Source organism: Eschrichtius robustus, chromosome 7 (genome assembly GCF_028021215.1).
Source record: "Eschrichtius robustus isolate mEscRob2 chromosome 7, mEscRob2.pri, whole genome shotgun sequence".
In the NCBI taxonomy this organism is placed as follows: Eukaryota; Metazoa; Chordata; class Mammalia; order Artiodactyla; family Eschrichtiidae; genus Eschrichtius; species Eschrichtius robustus.
In genome coordinates this window covers 14,104,227-14,117,282 of record NC_090830.1, presented here as the reverse complement: position 1 = coordinate 14,117,282, position 13,056 = coordinate 14,104,227, and the positions used below count along the sequence as shown (strand labels likewise).

At 49.4% G+C, this 13,056-nt stretch overlaps 1 protein-coding gene across 1 annotated transcript in view; it reads left to right on the top strand.

The window, feature by feature from the left end:
- The window catches only part of CAPN9 (calpain 9), a 52,179-nt gene that overhangs the window by 14,179 nt on the left and 24,944 nt on the right, over window positions 1–13,056 (top strand). The window contains 4 exon segments of the mRNA XM_068547879.1: window positions 223–325; window positions 328–355; window positions 7,245–7,440; window positions 10,368–10,453. Coding sequence (XP_068403980.1) covers window positions 223–325; window positions 328–355; window positions 7,245–7,440; window positions 10,368–10,453 — 413 coding nt within the window.

The window sequence follows — 13,056 nt, the reverse complement described above, 5'->3', positions numbered from 1 at the left end:
CTTGCCCCAGCCTTTTGTGGGGACACCGAGCCTTCAGCCCGTGTCACTGGTGGGCCAGCTCAGCTCCAGGTCCAGGTGGCCCCCCCATGGAACCCAGGAGTGGTTTTCCTCGACCGCAGGGCAGCGTGGTCCAGTTGAGGGGAGGAAAGCCGTCAGCACTTGCAGGTGGGGTGGGCCTCCCGAGGGCCTCCCCGCTCAGTTTCCGCCTGATCCCGGCTATAGTTCTGGCAGCACAGCCAGTGGCTGGGCGTGGTGATCGATGACCGGCTGCCCACCTTCAGGGACCGCTTGGTCTTCCTGCACTCTGCCGACCGCAGCAAGCTCTGGAGACCTTGCTGGAGAAAGCCTACGCTAAGTGAGTGCTCCCAGCTCGCCCGCAGGCCCAGGCCCAGGAAGCCCCGGCTCCACACCCAGGCCTTTGCCTGGAACATCCTCAGAGAGTGAGACGGAGGGTCTGGGTGTACCGGTGTGGCTCACCGGGGCCCACCTAGCTGGGGCTCGGTCAGGGTTGGTGGCGGAAAAGGAGCAGCCAGAATAGTCTTCCCGTCATGGTGTAGGTGTGCCCATCGTGGTGACACGTGTCCCCTTTCTTTCCCTGGCTCAGAAATCTGGCCTTTGGAAGAGCAGAGAGGGTAAGCAGAGGGAAATTCTGGCTGTGTTGATAAAACTTGGTTCTCCAGACTTCCCGTCAAGCAGTCGTAGCTCAGACACCTGGATTATTAACCACGTGGGTATCAAGGCATTATATTTTCCCCCTTCAGAATATTCCTTCTTCTACTCTTTAGAAAACTGTGGTAAATTTTACCATTTTAAACTTTTTTAGTGTAGAGTTCAGTGGCATAAACACATTCACATCGCTGTGCAGCCGTCACCACCAGCCAGCTCCAGAACTGTTTCATTTTGCAAAACGGAAACTCTGCATCCATTTACACACTAACTCCTCATTCCCCCTCCCCTGCCCCTGGCAGCCACCCTTCTACTTTCTGTCCCCATGGACTTGACTAGCCCAGGAACCTCATAAGCAGAATCGAGATGACCATTTTTAATCACTTGGCCGACGGCCTCGGTTCCCTCCGGCACGCTCGACTTCCAGCCACCAGCTTGTCAGTGACAGGCCACAGCAGCCTGACTTCTGTGCTCAGATGACAGCACAGCTACCCCAGGAGTCCCTTTCGGGCCTAGATCTTCAAGCCACGGGGAATCCTGTCCTCAGAGACAGGAACCAGGAAGGATGGTCGTGCTTCTACCTCCAGGTCAGGCTTACAAGTGGCAAAAAAATGTGAAGGCAAACTGGAGTTAGGTCAACCCTTGAAGTCGTCAGGACAGGATTAAAGGCATCAAAGAAGAACCAGAGGTGGCCGCCTCACCCCAGCCCCACCCAGGTCTGTGCAAACACCCTCAGTGCCACCAGACAGGCTTGAGGTGGGCAAAGGGGCACTGCTTACAGGCACAGCGGGGAACCTAGTATTGGCTCTCATTGAGTCCTCCCATCCAGGCGCCTGGCTGGGGGGATCCTCTCCAAGGCCAGCTGGGCAGGGGGCAGCTTTATTCTCGGTGAGCCCAGCACAGGGCAATCCTCTCCCTGCAGCTGTGCAAAAGGCTTGGGCCAGGAACTCCAGCCACTGGCACTCAGTGGGATATGAAGAGTAAGCCCTCTGCCTCAGAAAGGAGAGTAAAGAATAGGTTTCCTAAAAAGAAAATCTTTGGGTTTTTTTGTCATTAAAAGAGGCCAAAAGTGGTTGGGAGGACACCTGACCAAAATAGATGTACAGATGCAAATAAGCATATGGAAAGATGCTCAACATCATTTGTCATTAGGAAATTGCAAATTAAGACAACGATGAAATATCACTACGTACCTACAATACCAACTGCTGACAGGGCTGTGGAGTAAGAGGAACTCTCATGCATTGCCGGTGAGGATGCAAGGTCAGCCATTTCGGAAGACAAGTTGGCAGTTTCTTACAAAACTAAACATCATCTTACCAAAAGATCCAGCAATGATACTCTTTGGTAAATGAGATCCAGAAACTGGAAGCAACCTAGATGTGCTTCAAGATGAATGGATAAACAAACTGTGGTACATTCAGGCAATGGAACATTCTTCAGTGATTAAAAAAAATGAGCTGTCAAGCATGAAAAGATATGGATGAATGTTAAATGCATATTGCTAAATGAAAGAAGCCAATCTGAAAAGGCTGCATACTAGATAATTCCAACGATATGACATTCTTGAAAAGGCAAACCTATGGAGATGGTAAAAAGATCAGTGGTAATAGAAACAGACCAATCACAAGCACTGAAATTGAAACTGTGATTAAAAATCTTCCAACAAACAAAAGCCCAGGACCAGATGGCTTCACAGGTGAATTCTATCAAACATTAAGAGAAGAGCTAACACCTATCCTTCTCAAACTCTTCCAAAATATAGCAGAGGGAGGAACACTCCCAAACTCATTCTATGAGTCCACCATCACCCTGATACTAAAACCAGACAAAATGTCACAAAAAAAGAAAACTACAGGCCAATATCACTGATGATCATAGATGCAAAAATCCTCAACAAAATACTAGCAAACAGAATCCAACAGCACATTCAAAGGATCATACACCATGATCAAGTGGGGTTTATCCCAGGGACGCAAGGATTCTTCAATAGACGCAAATCAATCAATGTGGTACACCATATTAACAAACTGAAGGAGAAAAACCATATGATCATCTTAGTAGATGCAGAAAAAGCTTTTGACAAAATTCAACATCCATTTATGATAAAGAACCCTCCAGCAAGTAGGCATAGAGGGGACTTACCTCAACATAGTAAAGGCCATATATGACAAACCCACAGCCAACATCGTTCTCAATGGTGAAAAACTGAAACCGTTTCCACTAAGATCAGGAACAAGACAAGGTTGCCCACTCTCACCACTATTATTCAACATAGTTTTGGAAGTGTTAGCCACAGCAATCAGAGAAGACAAAGAAATAAAAGGAATCCAAATCACAAAAGAAGAGTAAAACTGTCATTGTTTGCAGATGGCATGATACTATACATAGAGAATCCTAAAGATGTTACCAGAAAACTACTAGAGCTAATCAATGAAGCTGGTAAAGTAGCAGGATACAAATTAATGCACAGAAATCTCTTGCATCCCTATACACTAATGATGAAAAATCTTAAAGAGAAATTAAGGAAACACTCCCATTTACCACTGCAACAAAAAGAATAAAATACGTAGGAATAAACCTACCTAAGGAGACAAAAGACCTGTATGCAGAAAACTGTAAGACACTGATGAAAGAAATTAAAGATGATTCAAACAGATAGAGAGATATACCATGTTCTTGGATTGGAAGAATCAACATTGTGAAAATAACTATACTGACCTCATACCGGTCAGAATGGCCATCATGAAAAAATCTACAAACAATAAATGCTGGAGAGGGTGTAGAGAAAAGGGAACCCTCTTGCACTGTTGGTGGGAATGTAAATTGATACAGCCACTATGGAGAACAGTATGGAGGTTCCTCAAAAAACTAAAAATAGACCTACCATACGACCCAGCAATCCCACTACTGGCCATATACCCTGAGAAAACCATAATTCAAAAAGAGTCATGTACCACAATGTCCATTGCAGCACTATTTACAATAGCCAGGACATGGAAGCAACCTAAGTGTCCATGGACAGATGAATGGATAAAGAAGATGTGGCACATATATACAATGGAATATTACTCAACCATAAAAAGAAACGAAATTGAGTTATTTGTAGTGAGGTGGATGGACCTAGAGTCTGTCATATCGAGTGAAGTAAGTCAGAAAGAAAAACAAATACTGTATGCTAACACATATATATGGAATCTAAAAAAAAAAAAAAAAATGGTTGTGATGAACCTAGGGGCAGGACAGGAATAAAGACGCAGATGTAGAGAATGGATTTGAGGACATGGGGAGGGGGAAGGGTAATCTGTGACAAAGTGAGAGAGTGGCATGGACATATATACACTACCAAATGTAAAATAGTTAGCTAGTGGGAAGCAGCCGCACAGCACAGGGAGATCAGCTTGGTGCTCTGTGACCACCTAGAGGGGTGGGATAGGGAGGGTGGGAAGGAGGGAGACGCAAAAGGGGGTAGATATGGGGATATATGTATACGTATAGCTGACTCACTCTGTTATACAGCAGAAACTAACACACCATTGTAAAGCAATTATACTCCAATAAAGATGTTTTAAAAAAAAAAGGAGAATCTGGCTAGAGGAAAGCTTGTTTGTAGTTGGAACAAGGCAATAAGAAGAATAACTGTAATAAAGGAGTGTTTCAGACATAAAAAAAAAAAGATCAGTGGTTGTTGGGGCTTTGAGGGGAAGGAAGGAGGGAAGGAAAGATGAATATGTAGAGCACAGAGGGTTTTTTTAGGGCAATGAAACTATTCTGTATGATACTGTAATGGTGAATATATGACACCATGCATTTATCAGACCCACAGAACTTTACAGCACAAAGAGTGAACCTTAATATATATGAACTTAAAAATCATCTAGGAGGATAAAGGAATCCCAGTATGAAAAGCAGCCTGTGACAAAACAATCTAATAGTATTACAAATCCCTGAAACAAACTCATTGAAGGTGTAGGCGAGAAAGGCGCTGACCTAAGTAACTCTGGAAATGAGTGCAGTCTGTGAGATTGAAAGCCAGAGAGATTGGGACTTCCCTGGTGGTCCAGTAGTTAAGACTCTGTGCTTCCTAATACAGGGGGCGAGGGTTCCATCCCTGGTCGGGGAACTAAGATCCCACATGCCGCGTGGCAAAAAAAGAAAGAAAGAAAGAAAGAACGACAGAGAGATTGTACACAAGCACTGTACACTAGCTGGTAAAGTTGTTTCTCATGGGGTACAGGACAACAATTCTGATACGATTATACATATCTACTGAATTGAACAATTAAGTAAATGGGTGGCAGATGGTGGAAGCCAGGTTTCTCATTGTTGGAGTGAGAGGTTACAAAGAAGCCTGGTGGAGGAGGCTAGAATGATATAAGTGGTAGTGGGTCAGAGTTGGGGACATCAGTTATGAACTCAGGTTTAGTCGAATAGAGATGGTTACACATTGATGAGTATATGTGTCACTCATGGGTTAGTACACAGGTATTATTTCCTTGTTTATCAGCTGAGAGGGCCTAGAAGCAATGACAATCCCATAGCAAAAAGCACTCCTGCTTCTCAGGTCTTGGTTTCTAACACCATTCTCCAATCAAAGGAACCAGGGCTCCTTGGAGATAAGGCTGATTGTAGAACTGGGGCAAGAAATACAGAAGAGGAGCCTAGAGTATCTTGCAGTGTCGGGAAGTGAATGTGTGTGTGTATGCTTTAAACTTACGCACACACACACACACACACACACACACACACACACACACACTGATGGAGTTATGTCAAAGGGACACAGGAGCCAACTGAAGGAGCCAAAAGTAGCCAAAGCTGGAACAATTAGAGCAACAAAATAAGTAAAATGGTATTGGATTATAAATCAAAGTATAAAATTAATATTCATGAGTCCATACTAATGTAAATAAATCATTGAATAAATAAATGGGGGAGAAGAGACAAATCTGCCACATAGAAGAATTCCGGGGAACTTATGTAGACTCTCTGCCCTCAAGGAGGTAGAGCATGACGCCCACTCCTAAGTCCTTCCAAAGAGGACAGTAATGGGGGGTGGGGGGAGAGTAAGTTCACAGAGGAGAAACACGACAGACAGGAGACCTCAGCCCGTGATCAAGGCGACATCAACAGTGACAAGTCATGAAGACACGATGTATGCTCGATACGACGTGATGAGAACGGTACTTCACCCCAGTGGTCTTCTTCCCCCAAACCTGTCACCCCAGTCTACGCATGAGAAAACCAGCAGACAGATCCCAACTGAGGAACATTCTACAGAACACCGGCAGTGCCTCAAAACTGTCCAGGTCATCAAAAACAAGGACAGCCTGAGCAACTCTCACGGGCCAGAGGAGCCTAAGGTGACTTGACTAAGTGTGATGATGTGGGATCCCGCATGGGATCTTCCAACAGAAGAAGCACGTTAGGTGAAAACTAAGGAGATGTGAATGTGATATGAACTTTAATAACAATGACGTACTGGTTCAGTCACTGTGACAAATGCACCACACCGATGTAAGATGTTAATGTACAACCGTATTAATCAAAGAGCTGAAGAGAGAAAAGCGGCTGGGACTACATGGGTCCAGAAAGCAAGAGAAACGCCTCCATCTCCCTCTCGGTCTCATACAACTAACAGCTTCATGCTCAGGCCCCATTCCACGTGAGGGGAGAGAAGGAGGCTCATTTAAACCTCACAGCAGCCCTAGGAGGAAGAGTGCAACCGCATTTCGAAAATTAGGAAACTGAAGCGCTGAGTGAGTTGGTCCAGCATCCCTCAGCTTGTAAGTGGGGGAACTGGCACTTGGACCTGCAGTCTGTCAGGGACCAGGGTTCTCGGCCTCCTTAATCAACAGAAATTGATCAGAGGCCAGACAGGAAAGTCAGGCAAGTCTTTAGGGGGCCCATGCTGCAGCAGGGAGGGGGGCGAGAACAAGCAACATGCCCCCTTGCTTGCTTTTTCCCTGGGGGGATGGGGCGGGAGCTTGTTCCTTATACGGGGTGAGGGTAGGGGTGCGTCCAGGGGTCGGGCCGGAGGGGTGGATTAGGTGTTTTGCCCACCCCTTAGGTGGTGTTGCGTGCAGGGGGCGTGCGCAGTACCCTGCTTTTGCTCGCGGCTCTTCAAAAGTGGCAGTTGGGTATTTCTCTTGGTCTCGTTTGTCCAGAATTTGTCTCAACTGCGCATGCACGTGGTTATTTTTAGCCCCATACAGTTTCTTTGTATTTTGTTGCTCAAGGAGAGGTGTGTCCAGGTGCCAGCACGGTAGCCCAGCAGCCAAGGGTCCCAGGTCCCAGCCAAGGGTCCCAGGTCCCAGCCAAGGGTCCCAGGTCCCTGACTGTCTCCTTACCACCACACCCACTGCCTCTCTTACAGAGTTCTCAGCATCTCTGGTTTCCTCAGAGCTCCAAGTAAACCCCATCCCTGCTTCCCACCTTCTTCCACATCCCCAGCCTGGGCGAGCCCCGGGAGATCGTTCTCGGTTAGAAAAGGTAGAAAAACTCTGGCTGAGGGGCGCCACCTGGTGGTGGTCCTTGTTCCCTGCAGCCATTGCCAGGCTTTCTTGCCGCCCTCTCAGGCTGAACGAGAGCTACGAGGCTCTGAAGGGGGGCAGCGCCATCGAGGCCATGGAGGACTTCACCGGGGGCGTGGCAGAGACCTTTACAACCAAGGAGGCTCCCGGGAACTTCTATGAGATTCTAGACGAGGCCTTGAAGAGGGGCTCTCTGGCGGGCTGCTCCATTGACATAAGTCGCTGGCTGGCTGCATCCCAGGCACTGTTCTAGGCTCAGATGCCGGGCTGCCCACGGAAGAGGCATACCTTGCAGGGGGGCGGGGGCAATGCTTATTTATTTTAATTAAAACAAACGTTTGTGTTTAATGGTTTTCGAGTTGCAGAGGTAAGACGCCCTTGCTGTATCAGGTGGAAGAATCCTGAGATGATGGGCAGGGCAAAACTCTGCCTCCCTCCCCCGTCCACGCCGGGACGCCTGCTGGGTGCCCGTCACGCCTCTGTCCTCGCTCGTGCAACAGGCACGCGCGTATATGCACAAACTCGTGGGTGGTGTTTCCTGAATGGAATCTTACTATACACTTTCCTGAAACTTGTCTCTTTCACTTCATGGATCATGAAAAAATATACCCGTGGATAGAAACAGAACAGCATTTTTTCTAATTTCTTTATGCATACAAACACACGCATGTAATTTTACCTCATCTATTTTTTGAAGCCTATTCAACTTTTCTATTTCCTCTTGGATTAACCTGGGGAATTTATCCTTTGCTAGTAAATTTCCTCTACTTTTTCAAGTTTGTGACATAGAATTGCATGTCATATGGCTTTATGCTTCTTACTGCCTCTTTGGTGTCTGTTCCTTGCTATTGCTACATGGTGGGAAAGGTCAAGTTTTTCTGTTTGGGGGCAAGAATGTAAACTCTTCAGTGAAGTCCAAGCAGAGAATGAGGGACCTCCACCCTGGGAAGAGGCTGGGAATTGTTGTATGTCACTGCTAACCACTTAGGGGGGTTCCCGTGTACCCATTTTATATGCCCACTCACAGGGCCCTCACCTGAGGGGGCAGGAGGGACTGAGCCAGACACGGAGCTGGACCCCTGTTGACAGGGTATGGGGACAGACTTCGTAAACCTATATAGCGCATTGCAGTTTAAACTGCACTTTCGGACATGACAGAGGATGTCTCATCCAAAGAAGAAAGGCTGGAATTCAAAACAGCAAACAGGAGAGAGAGAGAGAGACCTGTGAGGCCGGCACGGTATAAACTTGGTCAGCAGCTGCGAGACCCTGGTCTTTGTTTTTTCTGTTCTTTTCTTCCCTGATTCTACATCAGTCCTGTCATGGTCAGGGTTCCCCAGAGAAACAGCACCCATAGGCTAAATCTGTATATGAAGAGACTTAGTAGTCGGAATTGCTCACCTGGTTATAGAGGCTGAGAAGCCCTGCTATCCACAAGCTGGAGCCAGTGGTGTAGGTCCAGTCCAAACCCAAGAGCCTAAGAACCAGGAGAACCAGTAAGTCCCAGCCCAAGAGCAGAAAAGGACCAAAGTCCCAGCTCAGCAGTCAGGCAGAGAGGGCACATTCTCCCTTCCTTTGCCTTTTTGTTCTTTTTGGACCTTCAGCTGATGAGATGGGGCCCACGCACAATGGGGAAGGCCATCTGCTGTACTCAGTCTACCAGTTCAGAAGCACATCTCATCCAGAAACACCCTCACAGGCACACCCAGAATAATGCATAACCAAACATCTAGGCACGCCATGGTCCAGTCAAGTTGACGCATAAACTTAACCAGCACAAGTCCTATTCTCTGCAGCTGTAGTTCAGGCTGGAACTAATCCCTGGGGCGGTGAGGGGGGGCACCCAGACCCCCACATGGCACCACTGTGACTTCCGGCGAGTGCTTTGTTTGGAGGAGTACATGGGAAAGAAGAGGGGAGAAAGTGAGATGAGAAGCAGAGGGGAGCGCCCTTGCAGGGTCAAGTTCAGTGAAGTCCAAAGGGTTTCCCTCCGTGGCCCCCCTTGGGTGAATCTCAAACCCAGTCGGTAGGGGACCCGGGCACCTCCGGTCTCCTCCAGTGGCTGCCGTGCTCCAAATGAGTGGGGAGCACACGGGGTGCAGAGGGAGCCTGTCCCTGCCCCCCAGCGGGCGGCGTGAGCAGCGTGCCCAAGCGGGAGGTGCAGCTGGACTCTTTGGAGAGTTGGCTCTCTCCGTCCCCCTCCCTGTCCACACACGCCTTCCAGCCACGCACTTGAGCAGGCCTGTGATTCCTGACGTCAGATCTTCTAAATGTTATTCCCAGCGATGGCAGAAACCTTCCCATCGTATGACACTCTGTTCAATTGCATTTGCTTCCTCTCCACCTGTAAGGAATTCACCTCCCCACACATTTCAATGAATGAACCTCTTTCATGGCGAACGTGGACTCTGGAGAGGTCATACTTAACTTAAATGATTTTGCACCTAACAAGAGAAAATTGATGCCAAAGGTATGAGGATAAAGAGTTCTGAGAACTGAAATTCCTGGATCATTGATGAATCGAAGTCTTTTACTCTCACCCTTCCACCCCCAAAACCTCTCTATGCATTGGTGCTCTTTCCTGCTCTGGGCAGAGCCTGAGGGCGGAGTTCTCTTTCTGTACTGGCTCAAGGGCTCTCAGTGTGACAGCAGAGACCCTCATGTGACACCTGAAAGGGGGAGAAGATCGGATTTAGAAGACTTTGAAGTGGGTTTTTGTTTATTGCGGTTGTTTCAACTCCCAGCATGGGCTTATATTCTGATCATCTGGGAGTCAGATGCTAAGGATGAAGAAAACTCAGTGTTAGACCCACTGACTGCCGGATGCTGAAGATACACGATAAATAAGACTTGGCCTCTGCCTCTGGGGGGTTCCAGTCTAGAGAGGAAACGTACTCGTTTGAAGATTCCTGTGGACTCACTTCTTGTTAATTACAACTCCACTTTGTTTCCCAGATGCGACATCACCATTCTGGGGTGATTAATATAACATCGCGTTCAATAGGAATTAGGAAATTTTGAGAGCTAGTTAACAACTGAAGAGTTTTGACATGTCCCTAGGGTGTCAGCAGGCTTTCAGAAAAGCCAGCCTCAGCCGGAGAGAACCCACCCTGGAGCTCACAGATAGATTTAGCATTCTCACATTTCTCTGACGCTTTTCCCTTTTAGGTAAGCTTCCGAGGCCAGAAAATAGAGCTCATCAGAGTCCGGAACCCTTGGGGCCAAGTTGAGTGGACCGGGTCCTGGAGCGACAGGTCAGTCCCCGCCCCATCCTTCTGACCGATCCCCACCTTCCTACAGCTCACGGGGTACGAGGCCAGGGCTGGCTTGTGCACGTGTGAAGAGGGAGCAGCCTGACTACGGTTCTCTCCTGGCTCCTGTTCAGGGAGGGTCCTGTCCCGCTTCTGGACCTTACTTCTGCCCTCGGGCCCTCCATGCCCTCAAACTTGAAGACTCACGGTGCCCTTTACCTTTCACGTAATTGTATTATGTCAGTAACTGTATTACCTCCCATGGGAACTTTATATCCCACAATATGGTGAAGGCTTCATCCCAGTGATGAAGAGCTCCTGTGTGTGTGTGTGTGTGTGTGTGTGTGTGTGTGTGTGTGTGTGTGTGTGTGTGTGTCTGTGTGTGTGTGTGTGTGTGTCTGTGTGTGTGTGTGTGTGTGTGTGTGTGTGTGTGTTGGGTGCAGGTGGCATGGCAATGAGTACTTCAGGTGTGAGAATCCCTGAAACATTGCCAAGCAGGTCGTTAAAGTGTTCTCTCCCGTGGTCACTGACCATCGGCCAGAGGCCCGGTGGCCCCCAGCGACACAGAGGAAGTGCAGCGGGAAATGCACCCATCACAGAGCAGCCACCTGGGCTGTTTATACGGCCCCCGATTATAAAGAAAGGGCTGCCTGTCTTGTATGTGTCCCCTCCTCGTTCCCCGGGAAACAGCCTAGGTGACTGGGATAGGGGGTGTGTTCTGGCTCAGGCAGGGCCCCCTAACCCCTCCCTACTCCTGCCCACCCACGGCTTGGAAGGCTCCAGGGAGCCTGGTAGCGAGTCTAGAGCTTCAGTAAAACTGAGCGGTGTTTGTCCTCGGCTCCCGCAGAGGGACCACCCCCCGCCCGTCGGTGTGCTGGGGGCTTCATTAAGCAGACCTCCCGGCCTGCCTGTCAGCCCCATCGCTGGGCTTGTGCCACCATCCCTGTCGTCCGTTGGGCTTCTGTCTCCTCAGACCCATCAAAGGAGGGAAGAGATCAGCCTCCCTCTCCAGTTGGAAATGGAGAGAAAGAGATAAACCCACATTAATGAGACCGCTTCCTACGGTGAATAGATTCTGAGTCTCTCGGTTCAGGGAACGCCGTGTGTAAAAGGGCCGAACCCTTTTTCCCCCTCCTGGGAAACACGCAGAGGGAGAAATAAAGGAAGTGCATTTTCCCTGGCTCGAGGCTGGACACAAGCTTGCCTTCTCTCCCACTCGGCCTCGGGGTGATGGGGGGCTGGTCCACAAGCCGATCCCTGACCCTGACCCTGCCTGCTGTGAGAACAGGCCTGAAAGGGCTGCTTACTCCCCCAGGCCCACAAGGTGTCTAGGGAGGGCCACTTAAAAGATATTGGCCCTGGGTACTGCTCTTCCCCGGACTGGAGAGTTGTTCTGAGTCCTCCCCGCCCCCATCCAAGACAAGGTCTACAGGGTGTAGGTGAGGTAGACACACCACTTACAGCACCGCAGTGGTGGTGACTCAGTTTGAACTATTTAGAGGTAGTCATGGGGGTCACAGAAACTCCGTGGATCTGGAGGTGGAACTCCTGAGTCTGCAGGACAATGGGCGCTGTGCACCTGAGCCTTCTTGCCCATAGGCGGGCTCGTCTACCTGGCAGAAGCTCACCTGGCTTCCTAGCACAGTCTTGTAAAGAAGCTACTTGGGGGCTTCCCTGGTGGCGCAGTGGTTGAGAGTCTGCCTGCCAACGCACGGGACACGGGTTCGAGCCCTGGTCTGGGAAGATCCCACATGCCGCGGAGCAACTAGGCCCGTGAGCCACAACTACTGAGCCTGCGCGTCTGGAGCCTGTGCTCCGCAACAAGAGAGGCCGCGATAGTGAGAGGCCCGCGCACCGCGATGAAGAGTGGCCCCCGCTCGCCGCAACTAGAGAAAGCCCTCGCACAGAAACGAAGACCCAACATAGCCATAAATAAATAAGTAAATAAATAAATTTTAGAAAAAAAAAGCTACTTGGTATGTTTAATGTCAAGCACGGGTGAACGTGAGGTATTATCACCACTCTTCAAAGCGTCAGCTTGTAGACCAAGAGGAGAGGTAGAGGGAGTGTTCCAGGCCCCACATCTCAGCCCGCTGTGGCTTCTGGTTGGGCCCCTTCTGCCGCCCTGTTCATGTTCAACTCCCTGTGACGGCCCCAGGAGACCCTTCTGTGGAGGCGGGTCCAGTGGTCCTGAGGGCCTTTTTGCATCAGCTGCGCTTGGAGATGTACTTTCCCACCAACCTCTCCACCCCCCGGCACATTTCCAGGGCCCCCGATCAGGATCAATTCCCCACATAACGTGGACCCTGGTTCCTAGGGAGGGGCAGGTCCCACCCCAAGGCCAGTGTCATTCCCACTGCTGTCCGCGACCTTGTACCTAACGCTGGCTTTGTTCACCCCTGGTTCTTCTGAGCGGCATTCCGTTGGCCCAGCCGAGCAAAAGCGCCTGTGTCACGCTGCTCTGGACGATGGGGCGTTCTGGTACGGTGCTTGTCTCTGCTTTCCTTTCCGTATTAACTCCATCACAGGTGTGGAGCGTGTCTCAGTGCCCTTAGGTGTAAGAAACGCTGCTTTTTCTCTTCTATTTTCTTTTATTTTATTGGCAA